The 22609-nt window shown below is 42.2% G+C and overlaps 1 protein-coding gene across 1 annotated transcript in view; it reads right to left on the bottom strand.

The window, feature by feature from the left end:
- Positions 1-21818, bottom strand: part of LOC149255392 (uncharacterized) — a 225397-nt gene extending 203579 nt beyond the window's left edge. Inside the window, exons 1-2 of the mRNA XM_089455023.1 lie at positions 21805-21818; positions 17749-17904 (exon numbers count right to left, since the gene is read on the bottom strand). Coding sequence (XP_089311149.1) covers positions 17749-17904; positions 21805-21818 — 170 coding nt within the window. The remainder of the gene's footprint in view (positions 1-17748; positions 17905-21804) is intronic.
- Positions 21819-22609: the final 791 nt, after the last annotated feature.

Raw genomic sequence — 22609 nt, 5'->3', positions numbered from 1 at the left:
TGTGAGGGGATCTTTCATAAGCATCCCTTTCCATAAATTCAGAGGAGACCTATTGATATGTTTAATGACTTCAGCTTCTTAGAGGACTATGACTATCCTCCTTCTTCATGAAAGGAATCTTGATGACCCATCAACTTATAGATGTCCTTGCAATTCATGAAGTCATTTAACCAAATTTATAAATTGAAAAGATACTTACTTGTCATGTGAAGATGAAATCTTCACCTTGATCATGTTGATGATGGTTGAAGAAGATGTATGAGGGCTTCTTCTTGGATGATCTTCTTTCAAGTGAGAAAGCCTTTCCTTAATAGAAAAGGTTGCTCCCTTTTGATGATTTGTTGCTTCCTCAGATGGTCTTCTTCTAGGGCAAGGAGATGATCCTTGCTTGATTTCATAACCTTGAAGATGACAGTGCCTTCTCACTTTCAATATGTCTTCATTTGTAGTGTGGATCAGGGTTGCTTCCATTGTGTCAACCTATTCCAAGATGAGGTCTTTCTTTGTAGACAACTTTTATGAGGGTCTTGGTGGCATTTTGATGATGACTTGTGAGCATAAAAGCTCTTGCTGTTGTAGACTGTCTTCTAGATTGCATAGACAAAAATCCTTTGCTATTGTAGACTGTTGTTGTAGACTTGATCCTTTAATCTTGACAAAACCCTTAAACTTGTTTTAATGCCCTTCTTGAAGACTGATCCTTGTATGTCTCTTTTGATGCACTTTCTTTGACTTCAACACCTTAGCTCTGATACCATGTTGAAGAATCTAGGGCAATTAGAATTAATGTGATTCTTCTTAGCTTGATAACTATTTGTGAGGTGTTTTAACTTTTCTTCTTAGCATAGTCTTCACTTGTTATTATTATAATGTGTCTTCTTAGTTCATCAAATAGCTACCAAAACAAGGAGACAAGAACACACAATGTTGGCTATCTGCCAGGGCCAAAACCTTTCCCTCTTGGAGAGGAAAAACCCGCACAAAATTCTTCTTATAGAGATCTCAATTGACAAATAACAAGAACATGACCCTTGACCTTCTAAGCCACTCCAAGACCAAGACACCAATCCTCTTCTTTGTCACTATTGAGATCATCACTGCATCACTGAGATCTTCATTACTGCTGCAACATCATAGCTGCATCTTCACTGAGGTCTTCATCAACAAGATCTTCATATTGATATATGTATACATCCATGAGTGTTGTACTGAGATCATGATCTTGCAACTCTGCCTTCATTAGGATCGTGACTGTGTTTACATGATTGCTTGAATGTCAAGACAGGGAGCATTACTATAGGGTCAACGAGATCTTTATCATCATAATTATGCTGAGAGTATATGCTCCTCTACGTATGCCGAGATCATGTGTGCTTCTGCGTGATCCTCCTCAAACATGCCGAGACAATGAGACAGTGACTACAGTTATGCCGAGACAGTGATTACAGTGATCATATTTATGCGTTCATAAATAATGTTGAGACAGGGTATGTCTCTGTTTGATCACCGAGATTTCTTCCTTATAGTTATCCCGAGACTTTGACTAAACTGTCACGTAACTCTTAAGTATGCCGAGATTGTATCTCTCCATTCACAGGTATGCCGAGATTGTATCTTGCACTGAAATCATTATTACACCAAGACTGTAATTACTTCAGAGATACCCAAGATTGTGTCCTCCTGTCATGCGTATTTCAGACCCCTGTATTCATGCGTATTACCCTGTGATAGAGTCCCAAAAATCTCAGACAAGTCTGAGTTTCTTCCTTGTCTTTTGTGGATACCCCAGTTGGGTATATATAGTGGTTTTCCCTCCATATTTAGTCGACCTGAGCCAATGAAGAGTTGTGTCTTCAATGTAAGCCGACATGACATCCTTTAATTCGATAATTGCTTTCTTCATCGTTTTGCTTGCTGCCTTCATCAAGAGGATTTCGTTGGTCTTAAAGGGTTGATCTAGACACTAGGTTGACTCATATACATTACATATATGGTCAAAAAGAGCTCTTTACACATGTCTTTGACTCTTTGACTTTCCTAAACCTATGGAATGAGCAAGAAACTCATTCTTATAATTTACAAAAATAATATTTCTTTTTCTTGACAAGTACAAAGATCAAAATTACATTTGGAAATACCGAACCTAGATACATTTTCTTCAACACTTAGTCCAAAAATAACTGTGTATTTGTGTGTGTGTGTGCATCTATTCTTCCAACATTTTTATTTTTTCCGCAATGTTTATTTTGTGAAGGTTGCAATGTATTTCATTCGATATTTGACGTAGCACACAACAAGTAAATTGTTTAATCGAATTAACAATTAGAAGAATTAACATCAGTTGTTGCAATAGGATTCAGGGTTAGCCGAATTTTAACATTGTTCAGCAAAGATACACAGTACAATGAGAGATCAAGAGAATGAGTAAGTTCACCCAAATTTGAACAAGTTGTAGCATGAAGATCACTGGTAGCAGCAGCAAATGCACACACTGAATCAACCATCCCTTCAACTGAATCAACACTGAAACACTGAAGAACTGAATCAACCTTGGTTGACCAAGTTCTTCTCTTACTCTCCAAGTCTCTCTCTCATAATCTTCTTCAACTCTCTCTCAAGTTCGAATTCTTCTTTCACAATGCACAAGAAGTGGGCCTGTGTGGAGCTCTCTTAGGCTCTGTGTCAGCTCTTCTACCCACTGCATCAGCTTTCCCAGCTGTTCCGACAATTCCCAACAGTTCCAGCTTTCTGCGTGGAAGGCATCTTTCTCCTCTGCACTAGCCCTTCTGGCTCTGCGTCAAGGCTGCATGGGCCCAGACTGGCTCAACGTTAGCTCTCCTGGCTACTACGCTGCCTCCACAAGCCTCTCTCCACCTCTCTGTCAATATTCCCGAACTATCCCTGCCCCTTAGCTGCAAGATCTCCCCAATTAATTTTCCTCTTGAGAACTTCTCACCTCAGAAAATCGATTTCCTCAATCCCTTTGTGTGTATTGTCCAACTGACCCCAAGTCTCCATTTATACTTTTCCTATTGATAAATCAATGGCCGAGATTAAGTCTCTAATCAATGGCTAAGATTAAATTAGACTTTATCCTTGTCTCTTAGAAGCTTCTCACCCATATTTTCATTAATACCATTAATATTTTAATTTTCCTAGTTTAGACGTAGGAACCCCATTAAAAATATTAATTATTTTAATAAAATACAATCCAGGTGGAATTTCACCAAACGATTTCAGGGTCTTGAAGATCTCATGTGTTCTAGCCCCTCCACAAAATTTCAGAGCTAGAGCACATCCGATGCTACCCAAAAATCAACACCTCATCCACGTATATCACTCCCCTTCCATTTATTATAACCCCATTCATCATCTTTCCCACCTGGGTCCACATTTCCACCTGGGTCCACACAGGGTTAGCCTCCCCTTTCCCTTGCCCCCACCCTGGGTTAGGCTTGGAACGATGCCCCGGAGGTTGAAACGACTGAAGATAAAGTAAAAGCATAATTGGCCACATTCAATAGAAAAATGTATCACAAAATACAAAAGATGGTCGGGACAAACACATTTAGCACGTGAAGTTTGAACAAAAGCCAATACATGAGCTCTACCCCATTGTCATGGCCATCACCCTGGTTCCTATAGGCCCTAGATGAGCCTCCTTTATCATTCAGGAACCCATGATTGTCCCAACCCCTGGTAGGCAATGAACTGCCCTACCTTAAAGGAGGTATTCATTGTTATATCTTACACATCATGCTCTTATACTTTGAGCCCCGAGCAGTTAATCAAAGAAAAATCATAAAAGGCAAAAGGCATATAAAGAAGAGTGGAAAAATCAAGGTCGGAGCACCTCATGTACCACGATTACTCCCTCCTATACATTATATACCCAGGTTTGGGCTTCCCTTTCTCTAGCTACCCTTGTAGCCCGATATGTGGCCCAAGATTGCCCCTCTTCATTCCCTATTCCATTCACCTCTTTGTCACATGCCACTGCCATTTGAAGGGTGTACCTTGGACATACTATCCCCTATAAAGATAGAAACCACCTAATAAGGTATTTGGTTAACCCCCCTCGGACACTGGACACATTAGCACATGCCAAAGCCCACTATGGTGTTGAAATTTGGTACCGGAGGACAGGTGGTTCCCTAAGGCTTTGATCTTTGGCCTAGGGAAAAGTGTCCAAAAGAATTTAATTTTTCTCCTAAAGTAACTTTATAATTTTTTTATAAAGTTAAATCTAATTTGAAAGTGACTTTAAGTGATAAAGTTACTAAGTCTAATTTTAAAGTGACTTTTATAAAGTCAATGAAAAATTAGAAAGGAAAAGTGACTTTGGAAATAAATGACTAAGTGGGTCTTTATTAAAGTGGGGTGAATTAAAAAATAGAAAGTGAGATTTAAATGAGCATTTAATCTCAGCCATTGATCTAAATCTATTTCAGCCATTGGATTTAGGGATCACCCAAAAGTCATTTAGGGTTGGGTTAAGGGAGGAAAAGGAGAAAAAGATCAATTCATTCTTTCATGAGTAGATTGGGAGAAGGAGAGCAAGAGAGCAAGGGAGATTTCTGGACAAGGAGGAGAAAGAGGCAGCAGTTTGACACACATACAGGCAGCACTTCAGCAAATCCGAACAGCATAAAGAACAAGCAGAAAAAGGCAGTTTTTGTGAGCAAAACAGTGGAAAAATTAATTTTCAGCACGAATATCGAGGAGGCGATTTTCTGCACATTTTTCGAGGGCTGTCCGTACAAGTCCGTACGACAGTCCGTACGTCCGTACATCCGTACGGTCCGTACATCTCGTACAGCACTTTTCAGATTGTCTGTTGGGCTGAAAACAGATAAGTTTTGCTTGCTGAAAATTTCTGTTTTTGCTGAAATTTATTTGCTGAAAACTTTCTCTGTAAAAAGGCATTTTCCATAAATAAAGAAGAGCTCTCAAACTGGTTTTCCCCAAGAGTTGTAGGGGGTTTTTCCAGGGTCAAGTTGACCAAAAATATCAGTGTTTTAATGTGTTTTAATGGCTGTTTTTAATTGCTGATTTTTATTTCTGCAATTTCCAGCACTCTGAAAAATTTCCAGAATTTGTGTTTTCAGCAATATTTATTTTTTTTTAGTCTGTTAAATGTATGGCTATGGGAATGGGCATTTAACTACATGGGAAAAATAAGGTGAAACTGAAAACCGGGGTGGGAAAACAGAAAATTTTACATGGTATCAGAGCTTGAGTGCTGAAGGGCAGTTTGGGACAGCAAAAGGAAAAAAATACAGCTGCTGATTTTTTCACTCAGAAAATTCTAGCAAGTTGATTTTTCATAAACAGCAGTTTTATCTTTACCACAGCAGTGCTATTTTTCAGTTTTAGGACAGCAAGATGTCATTGGGATTGAGGGTGGAGGATAGGTTGGATGGGCATACAAATTACAGCGTTTGGAAGGAGGAATGCAGAGTATCTTTGAGGAGGCAGAAGTCTGGGATATCATGGTGCATACAGCACAGCACCCTGTTGTTGTGCCTACTGATGCTACTCAGTTGGCAGCTTATAATAGAAAGAACAACAAGGGTAAGAGGCTGATTCTAGACGGAATCAAAGACCATTGCATTCCTCATGTGAGAGGAAAGAGCAATGCCCATGAGATGTGGACAGCATTGTCCAATCTCTACCAGAGTACCAATGAGAACCGGAAGATGGTCCTGAAGGAAAAGCTGAAGAACATTAAGATGGGGAATGATAGTGCAGCTAGATATCTCACAAAGATTACCAATGTGAGAGATGAGTTGGCAGCGATTGGAGAGGCCATTCCATCCACTGAGTTGGTGCGTATTGCAGTGAATGGCCTCCCCCGTTCATGGTTGAACTTTGCTGATGGGGCTTGTGCACGTGAGACCCTTCCCACATGGGAGAGGTTTTGGGATGATTGTATTCAGACAGAGATCAGGAAAGGACAGCTTGGGGCAGCCAAGCCAGTTGAGCAGGATGAGGACGTAGCACTGGTGGCAGGAGGCAAGAAAGGCAAAGGGAAGAAGCAGGCTTCCACAAGCGGTGGTGGAGGCAAAGGCAAAGGTAAAGGTAAATAGGGTAACTCACAGAAGGACTATTCCAAAGTGAAGTGTTGGAATTGTCAGAAGATGGGACACTATGCAGTTGTGTGTCCGGAGAAGAAGAAGAAGAAGGGGAAGAACCAGGATGTGGCAGCTTCAGCTGAGATTGAGGACTTCGCAGGTCGTTTTGACCGGGAGTTTGCGTTCACTACATGTGAGTCCTCTAGTGCAGGATCACCTGCCACACAGGTTCAGAGGGAGCATGCTTTTCCCTCGATTAGCGGAGCATCTACAGGTATCTGGTATGTGGACAGTGGGGCTTCACGTCACATGACAGGAGTCCGGGAGTACTTCTCAAAGCTTTCAGAGAGTGGCACTGATATTGAGGTAGTACTCGCCGCTCGGTGATGACAGAGTTGTTAGAGCAGTCGGGGTGGGTACACTGACATTTCAAAGGGAGTCCAGACCTCCCTTGAAAGTGTCAGATGTTCTTTATGTGCCAGGGATGAGGAAGAACCTCATATCCGTCTCAGCTTTGGAGGACAGAGGATATGAGGTACTGTTCAGGGGAGGACAGGTGTTGATGTATCCCAGGGGCACTCCAGCTGATTCAGCTAGAGTGATAGGTGTACGCCATGCAAAGGTGTACAAGTTTGCATTCCAGCCCCTTTTGGCATTGAGCAGTAGTACCGACAGCAGAGCTAGCAGTTCTGAGCTGTGTGAGATTTGGCACCGCAGGATGGGACACATGTATCATGGAGCCTTGAGGACATTGCGGGAGATCACTACAGGTGTGCCAGATTTCAGTACTGATCACTTTGATACTTGCAGAGGTTGTGCGATGGGCAAGTTTGCCAAATCCCCTTTTTCTAGCAGTGACAGCAGAGCGACGGGGATACTTGATTTGATTCATTCCGATGTGAGCGGTCGGATGTCTCATGTTTCCTTGAGTGGATATGAGTATTATGTTTTATTCATTGATGATCACTCCAGGAGGACCTGGATTTATTTCTTGAAGACCAAGAGTGAGGTCTTCAAGCGGTTTCAGGAGTTCAGAGCTCTTGTGGAGACTCAGACAGGTCGAAAAATCAAGTCCCTGAGGTCGGACAATGGAGGAGAGTACACCCTTGGAGAGTTTGTTGATTATTGTGCGGAGGCAGGCATTAGGAGGGAGTTCACTGTTCCTTACAACCCCCAGCAGAACGGGGTTGCGGAGAGGAAGAACAGATCCATCATAGGGGCTGCCAAAGCCATGTTACATGATCAGGGGTTGCCATTGTTCTTGTGGGAACAGGAGTCCGCATCGTGCCTTGGGGCACATGACTCCGGAGGAGGCTTTCTCTGGGAAGAAGCCTGATCTTGGTCATCTTCATATCTTTGGATGCATTACATACTCCTATATACCCAAGGAGAAGAGGACCAAACTAGAGCCCACCGCAAAGAAGGGTATCTTTGTGGGCTACAGTGAGACCTCAAAGGCCTTTCGGATTTACATTCCTGCACAGAGGAGAGTTGTTGTCAGACGAGATGTGAAGTTCGAGGAGGACAGGGCCTTTAGGAGGTCACGGGAGTTAGAGTATTTGGATCAGCCAGACCCTCAGCAGCAGTTGAGTCAGTCGCAGGGATCCAGTGGGCAGGGATCAGGAGGATCCGGAGGTACATCTATGAGGATGTCAGGTCCATCAGTGAGAAGTGGCTTGCCGAGCCAGAGGGGTGGTGCTCCAGGCAGCATGCAGAGCAGTTCACAGAGCAGTTCACTAGGGAGTCCACTGATGGACAGTTCACACGGTACCTCAGCTTCTACAGGTTCAGGTGCAGGCAGGAGGACAGCAGACAGACAGTCAGGAGTTCAGGCTACTGATGGTGATGAGGAGGAGGAGTTTCATTCTCCTATGGGAGAAGCATGCTCAGGGAAGAGGAAGCCCAAGTGGCTTCAGGACACCTTCAGAGATGCCACATCTGTTGCTGAGCCGAAGAGGCCGGTCAGAGAGAGTAGACCACCTAAGAGGTTTTGTAGTTATATGGCGATGGTTACCAGCATCCTTGACTCTGAGCCTTCTAGCTATGAGGAGGCAGCTAGCCAGCAGGTCTGGAGAGAGGCCATGCAGGAGGAGTATTCTTCTATCATGAAGAATGATGTTTGGGAGGTGGTGCCGAGGCCTGAGGGCAAATCCGTGGTTACTTCCAGATGGCTTTACAAGGTAAAGCATGCTGCAGATGGCAGCATTGAGAAATTCAAAGCGAGGTTTGTGGCTAGAGGGTTCTCCCAGGTAGAGGGAGTTGATTATGAGGAGACCTTCGCTCCCGTGGCTCGATATACTTCGATCCGCTCCATTATATCGATAGCAGCAGAGATGGGTTGGAAGATCCACCAGATGGATGTGAAGACCGCATTTCTTAATGGCTTCATACAGGAGGAGGTGTACATTGAGCAGCCACAGGGCTTTGAGGTGCATGGGAAGGAGTCCCATGTGTGCAGATTGAAGAAGGCCCTTTATGGCCTGAAGCAAGCTCCCAGAGCTTGGTACTCCAGGATAGATGCATACTTGCAGGGGATGGGTTTCACAAAGAGTGAGGCAGATCCGAACCTTTACTTTATTGTGATTGGTGAGGAGCCTCTCATTCTGGTGCTGTATGTCGATGACTTGATCATTACAGGTGCAGAGAGACTCATAGAGCACTGCAAGAGAGATCTTGCGGCGGAGTTTGAGATGAAGGACATCGGCTTGATGCATTACTTTTTGGGTTTGGAGGTGTGGCAGGAGGAGGGGCATTTCTTCCTAGGGCAGGGGAAGTATATTGTGGACATCCTTAGCAGATTCCACATGGAGGATTGTAGACCCATGTCGACACCGATGATCACCAACTGGAAGAAGCTTCATGCTTCGGATTCCGAGTTGGTGGATCCCACATTGTACAGGCAGCTGATTGGTTCCTTGATGTATTTGGTCAACACTAGACCAGATATCTGTTTTGCAGTCAACACGATGAGTCAGTGTATGTGTGAGCCTAGGAAGGTTCACTGGGTGGCTGCAAAACACATTTTGCGGTACTTGCAGGGGACAGTGGATTATGGTCTGGACTACAGGCAGGGAGATGGAGTGAGATTGGCAGGATACACTGATTCTGATTGGGCAGGTTGTGCTTCTGATAGGAAGAGCACTTCAGGGTGTTGTTTTGGGTTGGGTTCAGCAGTAGTGTCATGGTTCAGCCGGAAGCAGCAGTCAGTAGCACTGAGTTCAGCGGAAGCAGAGTATATGGCAACCAGTCTAGCTAGTTGTGAGGCTATCTGGCTTCGCAAGATGTTGTTTGGCTTATTTGGTCAGCCGTTGAGACCTTCAGTGATTTACTGTGATAATCAGAGTTGCATTAAACTCACGGAGAATCCAGTATTTCATGACAGGTCAAAGCATATCAGGATCAGATATCATTTCATCAGAGACTATGTTCAGAAGGGAGCTGTGAAGCTTGAGTATATTTCCACTGATGAGCAGGTTGCAGATATTCTTACCAAAGCCTTACCACGGGGCAAGCATGTCTACTTCAGAGACAAGATGGGTGTGGTGAGGAACACCTTCCTCGGTAAGAGGGAGTGTTGAAATTTGGTACCGGAGGACAGGTGGTTCCCTAAGGCTTTGATCTTTGGCCTAGGGAAAAGTGTCCAAAAGAATTTAATTTTTCTCCTAGAGTAACTTTATAATTTTTTTATAAAGTTAAATCTAATTTGAAAGTGACTTTAAGTGATAAAGTTACTAAGTCTAATTTTAAAGTGACTTTTATAAAGTCAATGAAAAATTAGAAAGGAAAAGTGACTTTGGAAATAAATGACTAAGTGGGTCTTTATTAAAGTGGGGTGAATTAAAAAATAGAAAGTGAGATTTAAATGAGCATTTAATCTCAGCCATTGATCTAAATCTATTTCAGCCATTGGATTTAGGGATCACCCAAAAGTCATTTAGGGTTGGGTTAAGGGAGGAAAATGAGAAAAAGATCAATTCATTCTTTCATGAGTAGATTGGGAGAAGGAGAGCAAGAGAGCAAGGGAGATTTCTGGACAAGGAGGAGAAAGAGGCAGCAGTTTGGCACACATACAGGCAGCACTTCAGCAAATCCGAACAGCATAAAGAACAAGCAGAAAAAGGCAGTTTTTGTGAGCAAAACAATGGAAAAATTAATTTTCAGCACGAATATCGAGGAGGCGATTTTCTGCACATTTTTCGAGGGCTGTCCGTACAAGTCCGTACGGCCGTCCGTACAGTCCGTACAGTCTGTACGGTCCGTACGTCCGTACAGTCCGTACATCCGTACGGTCCGTACATCTCGTACAGCACTTTTCAGATTGTCTGTTGGGCTGAAAACAGATAAGTTTTGCTTGCTGAAAATTTTTGTTTTTGCTGAAATTTATTTGCTGAAAACTTTCTCTGTAAAAAGGCATTTTCCAGAAATAAAGAAGAGCTCTCAAACTGGTTTTCCCCAAGAGTTGTAGGGGGTTTTTCCAGGGTCAAGTTGACCAAAAATATCAGTGTTTTAATGTGTTTTAATGGCTGTTTTTAATTGCTGATTTTTATTTCTGCAATTTCCAGCACTCTGAAAAATTTCCAGAATTTGTGTTTTCAGCAATATTTATTTTTTTTAGTCTGTTAAATGTATGGCTATGGGAATGGGCATTTAACTACATGGGAGAAATAAGGTGAAACTGAAAACCGGGGTGGGAAAACAGAAAATTTTACATAGTGGGCATGCCATTATGAAGTGTCCACCTATTGTCCATGGTTTGTAAGCTCTTTTACCTAATATGTGGCCCAAGATTGCCCCTCTTCATTCCCTATTCCATTCACCTCTTTGTCACATGCCACTGCCATTTGAAGGGTGTACCTTGGACATACTATCCCCTATAAAGATAGAAACCACCTAATAAGGTACTTGGTTAACCCCCCTCGGAGCCTGGACACATTAGGACATGCCAAAGCCCACTATGGAAGGGCATGCCATTATGAAGTGTCCACCTATTGTCCATGGTTTGTAAGCTCTTTTACTTGATATCTTTAATGACTTGTTTTTCTGGAAGGCTAGGGGACACATTGCATCTTATGCAGGATTGCAGATGGTTTCCATTTTGAGTTTGGTCTGCCTAGACGGGGTCCTAACTCTCTAGAGGGCTACATTCACACATGTAGGGTGTGCGTAGAGAGCCATGGGCGTCCACAACAGTAAACAACACTCTATGGATCCCTAGAGATGGTCAGAGATTACTCGAGATTCACCTATTGGACGAGGAAGATGCATCTGGTTTATCATGCCCAGTCAGCCCCATAGTTGTACAATGCACTTGGCAGATGACCCAAGACTTGTATGCTAATGTGGCATCACTTATATTATCATCTGAGCCCTTACAGATGATTGACAAGCATCTTCAATCTACATGGAAACCCATGAGGTTATTTGGATGCCCCCTCACCCACAGGGAGCACCACAGGGTTATTGTTTGGAGAACAAGGGGCCACCCCCTTGACCATCACTTTTGAGAGTCATGTTCATTAGTATGCACTTATGGACTTCATCAAGCCTCTTGGAGGACCCAACGACATGTATTATTCATCTTTGACCTCTTAAGAGGCTTATTATTTTGTTTTTCAACTATTTTGGTGTTGTCACCAAAAGTTAGTTATTTTGCACTTTATTTCATTTTAGGGGCTAATGTAGGCCTAATTAGGTATTTCGAACTTCTAAGAAGTGTATAAATAAGAGTGTTGTTAATTCATTTTGATTCATCACTTGGATTGGATCATTCTCTCTCTTGAGATTTTCCTTATTCCTTCTTGGTGGATGAAATTGGAGTATGGATGAATTTTGATGTTTGGATTACATTTTCTTGTCTTGGAGCTTCTTGATTGGCAAATCTATTGATGATTGGATATATTCTCTTACATGTAAGTAAAAACTTAATGCTATTTTCTTTTACTTTGTCACATGCATTGATAATGGGATTTTCACCATTTTAGGGCTAATTGTTGCATGCATTTACTGTTGGATTGTGGAATTATGTTTCTAATTAGCATATCTCTATGTATTGTTCATTTGGGGTAGCATTGGATGTGCTCTAGCCATGAAAATTGGTGGAGAGGCTAAAGCATGTGAGATCCCCAAGACCTAGAAATGGTTTGGATAAATTGTACCCGGTTTGAGAGATATTAAAATAATTAATATTTTTAATGGAGTGCCTAAGTCTAAACTTAGGAAAAATAAAATATTAATGGGTATTAATATAAAACTAGGTTAGAAGGTTCCAAAAGTCATGGATCAAGCCAAATCTAATCTTATTCGTTGATTAGAGATTTAATATCGGTCGTTAAAGGACCAACAGGAAAAGCATAAGAGGAGGCTTGAGGGTCAGTTGGAGAACACACAAGAGTGATTAGTCATTCATTTTGCGAGAGCGGGGTTGTTAAGCAAAAGTGAATCAGTGATCAGCAGCAAGGGGCAGTGAGTACTGGACAAAGAGCCAGAGACAGTACTACGAGACCAACGCAGAAGCAAAGAGAGCGAGAGCAGTAGCCAGTTCAGGCCACACAGAGCCCAGCAGAGACAACGCAGAGGCCAAAGGGACTGTGTCATCCACACAGAGGTTGTTGGAGTGATGCAAAGGGTCCCAGAGGCTACGCAGTGCCTCAGAGGGCTGATGCAGAGGGCCCTGGGGCTAACGCAGATCAGCACGAGGCTAACGTAGAGGCTAGAAGGGCCAACGCTGAGTTTCAAAGTCATCGGAGAGGGTTTCATAAGACAAGTTTTCTAAATACATGTCTCCGAATATAGAGGTATTGTTGCCATGTATTTTTCTCTGTTAGGTTAACCGGTTAGGCACCCAATTGTACTCAAGGAAATACTGCATATTAATAAACCCTGAAAATGCTGCACCGGTTTTCCTGCATTGGGTTTTTCTGGGGACATTTGTCCAAAAATAACGGTGTCACTTGTGTGTTTGTTTTCTTTCAGCTGATGATCTATAGATGTTGTGATTGTATTGTGTTTATTTCGGTATTTAAATGTTTTAAATAACTTGTTCAGGATTTACAAGTAGAAGAAATAAACCAACAAAATACAGATTAATTTTCTAACGGATAAACATAGAAAATTCAACATGTTATCGGAGCATGGTTGCAAATCACAGGAGAGCTGAAGGCATTAGCTGAGTAGATCATTTGCAGCAAAATCAGTTGTCCCGAGTGACAGTAGCTAATCCTTGCAGAAGCAACAGAGGAAGGGTTGACGCAAAGGGACTGCGTCATCAGTCTGGGCTTGAGAGAGGCCAGCACAGACGCTGAGGAGGGCAGAAACAGGCTCAAGCAGAGGCCAAGAGGGCTGACGCGGTTGGCTGAGGGCGCTGTTTTGCTGGTGCCAGGATTGCGTAGGGCCAAGAGCCTCAATCCTTCAGTTGTTGGGGCAAAGGAAGCTGTGGGCAGTTTGCGGGAGCGAAGCTAGTGGGGTACTGTGGTCAGAACAGTACCTAATAGGGCAAAACCAAGGTAGAGGGAGTTGTTGCCGAGGCGGATTTCTAGCCAAGGAATCTGGATCAATGTTGCAGTTGCACAGACGATCGAAGAGGGGCAACTTGACGATTGGCAGAAGGATTTCCAGGAGAGAAATTGAGACTCAGAGGGAGTCCAGAAGTGAACTTCCAAACGGGAAATAGAGAAACTCAGCAGGAGTCGAACTGAGAACTTCCAGGCGAGAAGTAGAGAGAATCGGAGGAGTCGACAAAGAAGAGCAAAGAGATGGTTGTGAATGGGCTGAGAGATCAAGACAGGTTGGACGAAGCTTCCAACTTTGTGGTCTAGAAGGCCAAGATCTTGTCCATTCTAGACAGACATCATATCAAGGGCCTCACCTTGAGAGTAATGGCTATCCCAGTTGACCCAATAGCTAATGAAAGGTACAAGGAGGCAATGGCAAAGGCAAAGTACATCATCCTTGATGGGGTCAAGGATCATGTGGTCCAACATATTGCAGAGAAGGAAATGGCATGGTAGATGTGGAGCACTTTGAAGACATTGTACCAGCATACTTTCGTGCGGAGGAAGATACTCCTGGAGAATCAGCTAAGGTCATACCAGATGCAGAAGGGAGAGCAGATAGATGTCTTCCTCGGTCGGTTGAAGGAGATTCGTGACCAACTGACTTCCATAGGGGCCACGCCAGATCAGGAGTTGATGGTGAGGACCACACTTAACACAGTCTCTGAGGAGTGGGAGACATTTGTCCAGAGCATACTGGGCAGGGCGAGTCTTCTAGATTGGGAAGAACTGTGGGCGGCTCTTCGTCAAGAAGAGATCAGACGGCTAACCAAGACAGGAAGTAGCAGCAAAGGGGTCAGGATCAAGAAGGAAGAGGAAGAGGATGCGGCTCTGGCATCTGCAAGAAAGTAGGAGAAGAGGAAGAAGAAGGACCTCTCCAAGGTTAAGTGCTTCCATTGTGGGGAATTGGGTCACTATGCGAACCAGTGTCCAAGGAAGAAGAACATGGGAGAGGCTTCTCAGTCTATGAGGAGCGCTAGCAAAGGCGGAGAAAGAAGTCGAGGAGGATGATGATTGTGCCATGAGTGCTCATGTGCCACTTGAGAAGAAGTGGGGAGACATCGAGCTGTAGTCAGGAGGATTACAGGTGATGAAGGGCAGGATCCTTGAGATACCCAACCTATTAGATTATACCTTACTACGGGAGCCCCAAAGAGGAGTAGTGGGACTGGCGGATGTAGGTAGAGACGGATGCGGATGAAGCGGCAGAGAGTGCAATAGTGCAGGAGTCCCCGAGCAGCGCGAGGTTAGTAGGCTGCAACAGTGCGAGAGGCATGGAAGTGTTGCAACGTTGCAGGATGGCACCGATAGGTGTGCAACGGTGCGAGATGCAAGGAGTTGTTGCAGCAGTGCAGAGGTCAGTAGAGGGAGCACTTGTTAGCGGCAGAGAGAGCTTCAACATCGGGAGTGTTTCTAGCCTGACAGGGATGTCAGAAGTTGGGTGGATCAGTTACTTACTTCTCAGTAATTGAGTTGCAGTGCAGTAGCATGATGCAGCGTGATGAGAGGGGGTTGCAATGCAGATGCAGTGTTGGGAGGATGGACCAGCAACAACACGGATGCAGAGGGAGTTATCGTACGGATGCAGCAATGGCAATGGCAGGGCCATGGGCAACAGTACAGGATGCAGCAGTGCAGAGGATGTTGGTTAGGGAGGCCTAGCATCAGCACAGGTACTGGTGCCGGATAATCAGAGTAATGCTCAATGAGGAGTATTACTAGAGCATAGTCCTCGCTAAGAGGGAGTGTTGATTTGGGGTAGCATCGGATGTGCTTTAGCCATGAAAATTGGTAGAGAGGCTAAAGCACATGAGATCTCCAAGCCCCAGAAAAAGTTTGGACAGATTGTACCCGGTTTGGGAGATATCAAAATATTAATATTTTAATTTTTTAATGGAGTTCCTAAGTCTAAACTTAGGAAAAATAAAATATTAATGGGTATTAATATAGAATTGGGTTAGAAGGTTCCAAAAGTCATGGATCAAGCCAAATCTAATCTTAGTCGTTGATTGGAGATTTAATCTCGGTCGTTGAAGGACCAACAGAAAAAGTATAAGAGGAGGCTTGAGGGTCAGTTGGAGAACACACAAGAGTGATCAGTCATTCATTTTGCTAGAGCGAGGTTGCTAAGCAAAAGTGAATCAATGATCAGCAACGAGGGGCAGTGAGTATTGGACAGAGAGGTAGAGATAGTGCTGAGAGACCAGCGCAAAAGCAAGAGAGAACGAGAGCAACAGCCAGTTCAAGCCACACAAAGCCCAGCAGAGACAGCATAGAGGCCAGAGGGACTGCGTCATCCACGCAGAGGCTACTGGAGTAACATAGAGGGTCCCAGAGGCTGTGCAATGCCTCAGAGGGCTGACGGAGAGGGTCCTGGGGCTGACGTAGGTCAACAGGAGGCTGACGCAGAGGCCAGAAGGACCAGCGCTGAGCTTCAGAGTCGCTGAAGAGGGTTTCGTGGGACAGGTTTTTTGAATACCTGTTTCCGAATATAGAGGTATTTCTGCCGTGTATTTTTCTCTGTTGAGTGAGCCGGTTAGGCACCCAATTGTACTCAAGCAAATATTGTATAATAATAAACCCTCAGAATAGTTGCACCAGTTTTCCTGCATTGGGTTTTTCCGAGAATATTTGTCCAAAAATAACGTTGTCACTTATGTGTTTGTTTTCTTTCAGCTGGGATCTGTAGATGTTGTGACTATATTGTGTGTATTTCGGTATTTAAATGTCTTATATAACTTGTTCAGAATTTACAAGTAGAAGAAATAAATCAACGGAATACGGATTAATTTTCTAACAGATAGACTTAGAAAATTCAACATGTATGGCCCATGTATGTTGAATGAATTTTCCTAGAGATTGAATTCATCTTGATAAGCCATCTTGATTTGCAAACGAAGTATAAATGCTTTAAGGTCACTTTCCTTCTTTGCGCTAATGCCAAACGAAGTTGTCCTTAGAGCCTCCTTGAGTTAGAAACGAAATCCATTCTCATTATTCATCTTGATTCCATATCCCCAAAGGAAATAGGTACTAGTCCACCATAAGTTGAACCCTAAAACCATTTTTCTTCACATTTTCCTCCTTCTCTCTAGGTCTAGCAATGTTGGGTCACCTAGGGCATCATTTTCCCTACTATATACCCATAGAAAAGTTTGATCTCCTAGCCTATCATACGTTGGTGTGTCCTCAAGGTCTCCTCGAAATTTGAAGAAATTCCGACAGTGGGATTGTGAGATAACCCAAGCCCTAGCCCTGAAATCAAACTTTGCCCTAGGTTTCCCTAGGCTAGCACCTCATAGGATCATTTTGGCATCTTTAAGTGAAAATTCTTCCTTTGATCCTTCCCCTCCTCGCTTAGGTTAAAATCACCATTGGTTGCTAAACTCCCTCCTCTTAACCTACGCTGGGTCCACTTGGTCATGTGTGGTCCCATTTCTCATCAAAGTCAATTCTTCAAAGACAACTCGGGAATCCAAGTTTTGCAAGGATTTTAGGGATTGGGGAGCTCCTTCACAAATCGCACTCCTTTAACCTAGCCCTTAAATCCTCAGCTCCTCCTAGAAAACCAGCCTAGTACCTTGCTTAAGAAGCAAGCAAGCCCCACTCTGAGCTCCCTTCTAGGAAAGGATCATTGAGGTCACCTCAAATCCATTGTTGATATATCCTTCACAAGTGACTCTATATACCCGGTCTCCTCCCATCAGTGAAAGTCCGTAAAGAGTAGGGAGCCTTAGCTGTGGTGACAGTGGACTAAGTCTCGATTGTTGCCCTTGACCTAGCAGTTGCCCCTTTAGGATTCCCTTTTAGGTCCCCTGCTAGTTTGAGTAGTAACAGGACCAACAATGCCTCATGGTATCTGCCAATGCTTATTCAACATCACCTGCAAGCAAATCCATCCAATTTTCGTTTTGGATCAACAAGCAATTGCCAACCAGTTGTTTATACTATATAGTGTTCTGCGTATTCAGTCTCATGGTGATTATAAAAGAAAACAAATTACTCAGAAGCCACCATTACATATACAATTTCATAAAAAGATAAGACTTTCAGCAGAATTCCCAGAAAGCCACCTTGCTGACTTTGAAAATAGGTGAAGTACAGTATAATAAATGTGAGCTTACCTGTCTTCCTCTGTGCCAGAGATTGCTGCCTTTGCAAATAGAATAATAGCATGGCAATGACTGAAGATGGGTACAGCAATAAAAGCCTCGTCCTTAGTCTTTACTCTTTCTTGGATGAAAGCTTCAGCTTCATCAAATTTTCCTTGGAGGAAAAGCCTGCAGTAAGTTAGCTACAAGTTAATAAAGGTTTCTAAAAACTAGAGCGCTGCATAATGTGCTGTCTTTAATAAAAAAGCATCACATACTGTGGACAGAAAAAAAGGCACGAAAATAATAATTTAAATTATAAAAATAAAAATAAAAATTTTCAAAAAAAAAGAAACATAAGTCCTTACCAATAAATGATAGGATCTAAGAATCAATCTCAATCACTATAATTAGTTCTCATTTGAAAAGCTTCAATGCTACGAAGTTTATGTATATGATCTTTCTTCTTAGAAATAACAACCATTAAAAATGCAAAAAATGTACTTACATTTACTTATAAGCATTAAAATAATGAAAAGAAATTATGGGAAAACTTTAAAGTTTAGAGGCATCCAAGCAGCTCAAAACTATTGCCTGGGAATTGTTATTTCAAGTTTCAACAGAACAGCTTAAAAAACTGCCTGAAACCATCTAGACTTGGTGGATGAACGTGCGCATCAAATTCCAAACATCCTGAATTAATAATTCTACAAGCCTTAATTACCTTATCCTAAGTTCAAACAAGAAAAATTAAGGGCAGAAATACTCAAAACTAGCCTCCATCACAAGTTTTACAAGCACATAAATTAATTCTCCAGAAGTGCACTGTTCAAGAAGAGGACTCCTAGACGTGTGAACAAGGCTCCGAGCAGTGGATAAATTAGGGTTTTGACTCAAGAAGATCCAAGGAAATGATAAATTTTACCTTCAGTAAGTGTGTCCTTCAGTAGAGAGAATCTACATGTGTGACTCTAACCAACTTCTAACAATTTTTCTTGAGGCACCTGTGGTTATAACCAACTAATTGAAGCTAGGGCACTCCATAACCAACTTCATAGGATGTTTTACCAAGTGCACAACCCACACGTGTGAATCGAGGAATAATGCATCAACAAACCTTTGAATAAACCTTGAAGCCTGTGCATGAATAGCAACCTTGGCCAAGCAAATAATATAATACTTTCATTAAGAGAAGCATCCTTGAAACATGTGCAATGCCAACCACCTTGACCAAGCAAATAACTAACGTGAGTGTGCCCTTGGAGGATGTGACGAGGTTGTTAGATCTTCTCTTCAATAAATAATATAAGAACCTCCAAGTAGAGTGTGCCTTAGAGAAGAGTGCCAAGGTGGTTAGATCCATCAAGTCATTCGCCAATCTGAAGTGTTTTTTCTCTGAAACCATGAGCAAAAAATGAAATATGCCCTAAGGAGGCATGCCATCCTCTTCAAGCCATACAAATATTATTATAATGCATACTTTGAAATGACCCATTTCAAAGTAAAAGGAACATAGAAATTTTAACATGCGTACGAAGCATTCATATGATAGCTACATATGCATGCATCACATGTACTGCGCTAATATACATATTAACTTATTATGAAATTGCCCAGTAAAAGATAAATGAATTAATTATTGAAAATTCTAAGTGAATACTTAACTCAGTATATTGAGTGAGGTACTTAATGTATGTACCACCATCTTAGTATATGTAACTATACAAAATAAAAGGGAAAGACAATGTATTATACAAATAAAAGGGAATATAATATATACATAGTACAAAAATTCATTGAAAATAATACATATTATATAAAATAGCAAAGGAAATACAATACCAAAATATACAAAGTAATTATAATATATATTAATATAATCTAAAAGAAGAAATTATAATATACAAACTAAACCAACTAAAAAGAATCTATTATATATATTATGCAATAAAAAGGAGCATAATATAAAGTCATGAAGAGTTTTAACAATGAATACAAATAAGATATAAATATTTTATTAAAAGAAGTTTGTCGTCAACGTTTGACTCAAGTGGCGGATGCCTATTCAACCTAAAACTAACGCTTATCACCTTATCCCTTCACTAGAGGAACCTCGAACAGGGATCACCGTTTGGAGGCAGGTGGGCAATTCTATATAAGAAAGGCAAAGGAGGAATGCAAGAGAGGGGGGAGAAGGTGTCCCGACACTTGTACGATGCCATGGCAGCATTCATTCCACCACTTGGACAATTACAGAGGATCCACATGCATCTCCGATTCATATGGAGACCCATGGGGTCATTGATGTGCCGTCAGACCCACTGGGAGCACCAAAGATCTACTACTTGGAGAACAAGGGGCTACCCCCTTGTTCATCATATTCTAAGGAATTTATTCCTCAATATGGCACTTCAAGATATTATTGAGCCTTTAGAGGGCCCTACAACATGCACATATTATTATTTGGCCCCTTGTGAGGCTTATTTTTACAATTATGAGCTAGTTTTGTGGGCTTGTCACCAATAAGGGTTTTATTTGCACATTATTTTATCATTAGGGGCTAATGTAGGCCCATAGGCTAATTCAAACTCCTTAGGAGGCTATATATTGATGTTAGATACACTCATTTGTAGCATCACTTGACTTGGGATCTCTCTAATATAGAGAACTTCGCATTTTCTTCTTGGAGGATATTTTTTGGAGATGGATGAATTTTACGTATGGATTTGGGCTATTTATCTTGTCTTGGAGCTTTATCTTGTAAACGAAATGTTGGTTGGATATACTCTATAACGTTATAAGCAAATTTTGATGCTATTATTCTTGTTACTGCATACTCCTAACATTAGGGCTAGTTGTTGCATGATTGAAATGTGGAATTGAGCATGTTTTAGCTAATTTAATGTATGGGCCAATGTTATATGAATGAAATGTCCTAGAGATTATTTGTCTTGATAAGCTTGCATCGTTTGCGTTGAATTATAAATGCTTGAAAGTCACTTTTCTTGTCATTCTCTCAACAATGAATGAAATTGACTTTTTGGGCCTCCTTGATCAAGAAACCAAGTTCTTAATCATTATCATCTTTGACTCCATATCCCCAAGTGAATTAGACACTAGTCCCTTAAAGGGGTGATCATTTTAACCCTCTTTTTACCATTTTCCCCTTTTCCCCAAGTCTAGCCCCATTAGGTCACCTAGGGCATCAATTTCTAGGGAATTGACCAAAAGAAAAACTTCGATCTCCTATAGGCTACTGCATTGGTGGGTCCCCTCCCTCTCCTCCAAATTTGAGGCAATTTTAAAGGTGGAATCTCCAGGAATCCCAAGCCCTAGCTCTAGGATCGAATTTTGCTTATAGGCATCCCCAAGGCTAGACCTCGTAGGATCAATTGAACCTTTTGAAGTGAATATTCTTGTTCGGCCCTTCCCCTCACCTTGTTCAGGAGAGAAACATTATTGGTTGCTACATTCCATCCCCGAACCTGGGCTGGTCCACTTGGTCCCTTGTGGTCCCACTTCTCAATAAAGATTATTTGTGAAGGACCATTTGGGAATCCAAGTTTCCCCAGGATTATAGGGATTGAGAACCTTGTTTATAAGCCTATCCTTTTGCCCTCAACCCTCCAATCCTTAGCCCTTATCCCTGGTGGATCAAGTCCCTTGTTTAAAGAGCAAGCAAGCTCCATTCTTCACTCCATCCTTGGGAAAGGGTTTTCCTGGTCACTTCTCACCTATCCATTGACATATACTTTACAAGTGATCCCTACACTATCAGGACTCCTCCCATCGGTGAAAGTCCATAAAGAGCAGGGAGACTTAGTTGTGGTGACAGTGGGCTAAACCTCCACCGTTTCCCTTAACCTAGTAGTTGACCTCTTAGGAACCCCTTTATGTCCCTTGTTGTTTGAGTGGTAACATTTTTGGTGTCGCTGTCGGGGACAAGACATGTGTTTTATTCCCCGTACGACATATTGACATATCATTGATGTAGACTCCATTGGAGGAACGAAGTACTAATTCCTCATTGAACTTCAAAGTCAATACTTGTAGGGTGAAGCAGGCATTTGTGAAGGCATTTTAGTTCACCTTGGCGACTCCATTTTCACATTATATGCAAGATCATGAAAAATGGTTGAAAAAAGTATCCACGACATTAGCCCCAAAGAAGAACAAGACCCGTGGGAAAGATTGAATTCATGGTCTGAGCTCTGTGACCATCTGATAGACAAGAACGATGACTTCATACTCATTTTTAATGACAAGAGCAGGTCAAACCTTGACATCATAAGGAAGGAGTACGAAGAAGGGCCCACAGATTATCTCTTCTTGGAGTTTGCCTATTATACCGGTGCATTTAATTCCTTGTCTCACAAGATCAAGGAGAAATATGGGTCATTACCAGATGAGGATTTGGATGACCAAGATGACCAAGAAGACAGGGATGATGAGCAAATCCCAATTATGGAATTGGGTGCGAATAACAATGAAGTGAAAGACATCTCCTCTAAAGATGACGAAGAGTTGGATCCTGAAAGCCTCCAAATCACACAAGAAAGAATGGATGAATATAGCAGGTCATGCAAGGAGGTAGTAAGGGAATATAATTCTAATGAAGTTTTCTCCTGCTTATATGATGAAGAAGTGAAGCTTCATAAGATGAAATGTGAATATAAAAAGAACCCTACTAATGCTCTCCTCCTAGAAGCATACTACCAGAATCATGTAACAAATACCTTAGCCATTATTCTTCAAGAGAAGAGAGAAGAAGAGAGGTCCTGCTTATCAACCAACCAAGATGAAGATGACCTCAAGGACCTCGGTGATGAGCAAGAAGATGAGTCCTCGTTGGGGCTGCAAGACGAGTAAGATGATTTTGAGGACACATGTGCTG

The sequence above is a fragment of the Pinus tabuliformis genome, chromosome 7 (assembly GCF_031772625.1).
Source record: "Pinus tabuliformis cultivar Carrire ecotype Pingquan chromosome 7, CPIR1, whole genome shotgun sequence".
NCBI classification, from domain to species: domain Eukaryota; kingdom Viridiplantae; phylum Streptophyta; class Pinopsida; order Pinales; family Pinaceae; genus Pinus; species Pinus tabuliformis.
The sequence above is the reverse complement of the archived record's forward strand: the minus strand, read 5'-3'. Positions and strand labels throughout refer to the sequence as shown.